Source organism: Saccoglossus kowalevskii, chromosome 15 (assembly GCF_978046115.1).
Source record: "Saccoglossus kowalevskii chromosome 15, keSacKowa6.1, whole genome shotgun sequence".
NCBI lineage: Eukaryota > Metazoa > Hemichordata > Enteropneusta > Harrimaniidae > Saccoglossus > Saccoglossus kowalevskii.
The window spans coordinates 3,396,008-3,400,199 of NC_140655.1; the positions used below are offsets into that span (position 1 = coordinate 3,396,008).

Genomic DNA, 4,192 nt, shown 5'->3' on the forward strand with positions numbered 1-4,192 from the left:
TTACATGGAGGACAGAATTGTTCCCATCTATGTTAAAGAAGGCGAGTTTATGTGCATGTCATATCAAAATTTTGTTGACTATCTATGTGAACAGATTGCTTTTTTAAGGCGAATGCAGGCTATTCGTCTGCAAATCATGGACGAAGATGGACAGCGAGTTGATTTACCACCAACCGAACGATACCGTGATGTGATAGTGGACACAATTCGCTTAAAAGGTGGTACAATGCGTGAACAATTGTACGTTGTTGACGGCACTTCCCCGGCGGTTAAGTCATCTTCGGCCATGACTCACAGTAATTTAGGGGCTTCTAATTCAAGTACTGGCAAGAGACGTCGATTGGACTACAAAAGAGACGAAACATCTACCAATGTTGAAAGTGAAACGCCACGCCAAAAACCGTCACAGGCTCCTACTATGTCTGACAGTCAAAAAGAATTGGAGGACCAGTTAGAAATATTATCACAAAGCAAGTTTGTACTTGAACCTGAGTGGACAGATTTGAAGACTCCGCCACCACCTTTAGCCACACTTGCACTACCAGGAATCCGAGCTATTGACGCTACATGCAATTTATGTCACCATAAAGGACACAAGGAAAGTGGGAACAGAAACCGTCGTGAGTGTTGTTATGAACCATGTGCTGGTTATATGTATTGTGGTCGATTAGATAAACACCGGGAACATTCTTGCTGCAGTTCTGTAGCTCGCTCGGTTTCGCTGTCGGTTATTTTGTTCGTCGTGGTGTTAACGCGAAACCATGGAGCTACAGTTCCATCCTATGCGAGTTACCATATTTTACCGACCTGAAATCAGGTCGGGCCGTAACAGCCGGGTTTGTTTTCATTATTTTCGCCTCAAGTTTCTACTTTTCTACTGTCGATGGGTCCCGAAACTATTTCATCAATTATTTTGAGGGCGATGGTCCGAAATTGGTCGATTTCACGACGAAAACCGCGGAAAACTTCAGCGAAATCCCCTCGTTTGTCGCCATCTTGAATAAGTTATCGTGACGTCACAAGGCGTCACAGTTTTCCCATTTCACGCAGTTTTCGTCGTGAAAACGACCAATTTCGGACAATCGCCCGCAAAATAATTGATGAAATGGTTTCGGGACCCATCGACAGTAGAAAAGTAGAAACTTGAGGCGAAAATAATGAAAAAAAACGGCTGTTACGGCCCGACCTGATTTCAGTTCGGTAAAATATGGTAACTCGCATGGGATGGAACTGTAGCTCCCTGGTTTCGCGTTAACACCACGACCAACAAAATATCCGACAGCGAAACCAAGCGAGCTACAGAACTGCAGCTAGGAACATTCAGAAGCATTACGTCAAGTAAGCTACGAAATATTTATCGAATGATTTAATTCGTATTTTTCACGCCTACTTTATGTACAGTGGTGATGGCTAATAATAAAACACCACCACAAAATAATTTTAATTCGTAGCAAACATTTCTTTTGTTCGCACTTCAAATGGGGTTAGTAAATTTTAGTAGTTTATTTTCTCCATTTTCTTATTTTATTTCTTCTCAATTTCACAGAAAGACAAAGAAATAAAGAACGTGAAAGACAAGATGAAAGCATTAGAAGGGGAATTACAGTCTGTGAAGTCTTTCATAGCTAAAAATACAACCCAGTTTGCCAGTGTTCTAAAACCACGCTTGCAACGACTCTTCCCACAAAAGTACGTTGGGTTAGAGGGACGCAGCAAGTTATTAAAAGATGTTCGTCTCCTTAAAGTCGCCTTGGATGGTAAATTGCCACCAGGAAATCTCCAAGATGCAGTTGATCTACCTAAATTATTGGAAATGGGAAAACGAAAGGTTTCTGAATTTAAACCCGATGACGACGACGTGAAAGACGAGCATGAAATAACAACACGCACAATAAAACAATCCAAGGAAACCTCGCCATTGAAACATGCTATTTCATCTCCGTCGCCGACAGCCGTAGTTACAATTCCACACCAGGCAAATCAAGTTTATACTCCGTATGTTCCAGCACAGCCCAACCCAGGAATGGTTATTCCGCAAAATATGATGCCATGGTATGGAAATCCTACTCCATTTATCAACCCTTGGGCGTTTATGCGACCACCTACTAGCAATGTGATGACAATGCCAGCACCTATATTTAGTGAATGCCTGCCAACAACGCAAGTTCCCGTTACACCAGTTAGTACAGTAATGGCAAGACCCGCGGAAACAAGTCCAAGTTTACCATTACCCATACCAGCAGCAGCATTGACTACGCCTCAACCCAAAATTGAAATGGAAAACCAAGTGGAATTTCCAGAATTGGCACCTACAGCCAAGGAAAAGGAGAACCCAGAGGGTGTGATTGTCGGCGAAACAAACCAGTCTTGCCTAACTTTACTAGATTTGGCGAATATCGCATCTAAATCTGTGGATTTGTAAAAATGTTGTTTGTGTTTTTTACCAGAATACTAGTTACCATGACTGATTTTATTTTCCACATGGTTATGACATTACGAACATTACAAGATACTTCTCAAATTTAAAGTGTTTTCATTGTATGGTTTTCCATGTACCATGAAGTGGTTATAATCTAGCTATACTTCAGTACAATCAAAGCAAAGGATTTTCCAAATTTAGGTCAAATATTTAAATATTTGTAAACGAAACTTAAATTGTTAAAACTGCTTTATCGGCCGTTCAGTTTCCCATGTTAATGTTAACTTTTCAAAATAAATACTACATGTTGTTCAGCATTATTGTAGTTTTTATTGTCATCTTATTTTATTTATTAATAAAGATGATTATAAAACAAAATAAAAAAATAACAAGTGAATATATATTGTCTTAATACTGGTACAAGTTGACTTCTATTTCAGTTCGTATTGACCAGTTTTTGGCGGGAAGCAAATCACACGTAACCACTTTCTCTAGCAAAAATTTGACATGCCCCAGGGGTGATGTGACCAATGGCGTCTGCTATAGCAAACTCAGTAAATCTATACGAAAATTCCTGGTTTCCCCGCAAATACTATTTTATAGACCGAAAACATTGTTCACAGATATTATACTCGGGATTGTATGGTGGTTGAAAAATTAGGCGCACTCCTTGCTGTTGTAATAAATGTTCCAAATTAGGTTCGACAATCCTGGCGTGATGAAAACCACAATTATCCATGATTACACAATCTCCTGGTGCCAAACAACGATTTCCAACGTGGTCTTCTACATTGACTGCTTCAAAAAAAAAATCATCATTTCCATAGCATTGGAAGGTCCAACAATGATATCAGAATATTCGACACCAAATATACTTGTAAGCAGGTTTATTGTGTAATTAACATTAGACGCAAACCGCTGTATTTCTATCGCCGGTTTACCAATTTCTGCATGCCCGTAACGCCGGTTTCCAGTAGTACGAATGACAGACGCCTCGTCAAACCAGTGCAGCTGTTCTGGTCTAAAATCAGAAATGGTGTCGATAAAATCAAGCATTCGTTGTTCGTTAATGTCAGTCGTTGACTCTGCAGCAACAGATTTTAACTTTTTCCTCGTCATGTTTAGGTGGTGAACAAGTCCCCGGTAAACCGTGGATGAACTGGGGACATCGAGGCACACATTATCTTGGCGTAACTTTGACTGAATTTCACGCAGATAAATACTAGGCTGTCGACGTTTATAAAATTCAATATGCTGTACAATATTATCAGTCAAGCATGTTCTGTTACCGTGTTTTCGTCCGTGCTTCCCAGCTGAAACATCACCGCTAGTAATAAGTTTAGTACATATATTATTCGCAGTACTTTTTGACACGCCAGTTTGTTGTGCAATTTGTCTACATGACAGCCCATTTAAGTAAAGTTCAACAATTTTCTGTCGTACACTAAATTGTGTGTCGAATCCTCGTTTATGAGACTGCATTTTGTTACCAAATTACATGTACTCCCGACTTTCCCGCGTTAGATGCTCTGGGTGTCTGGACACACTACCGGGACACACACACACACAAACGTAACATTATAATTGAGTAGAAAAAGACAGAATGGCGCCTCGAAGACTCAGTCAGGTATACATTGTATCAAAAATGTTTAGGCTACAGTTATAATGTTTTGATTAGTAGGGATAAAATCAGTGGCAATTTCATTAGGTACTTGCTCTGATGTATCAACATTTACCACAATCTGATCGTCCAATGTTTAGTGAAAACGATTG

General features: G+C 39.9%; 1 protein-coding gene across 1 annotated transcript; it reads right to left on the bottom strand.

The window, feature by feature from the left end:
* Nucleotides 1-3,205: 3,205 nt before the first annotated feature.
* Nucleotides 3,206-3,901, bottom strand: LOC100375866 (paired box protein Pax-9-like). The gene has a single exon (XM_006816200.2). The coding sequence runs from the start codon at nt 3,899-3,901 to the stop codon at nt 3,206-3,208; it is 696 nt and encodes a 231-aa protein (XP_006816263.2).
* Nucleotides 3,902-4,192: the final 291 nt, after the last annotated feature.

What these genes read in the sequence shown, in the direction of transcription:
- LOC100375866 (XM_006816200.2), bottom strand. Translation starts at nt 3,901, where the DNA reads ATGCAGTCTCATAAACGAGGATTCGACACACAATTTAGTGTACGACAG.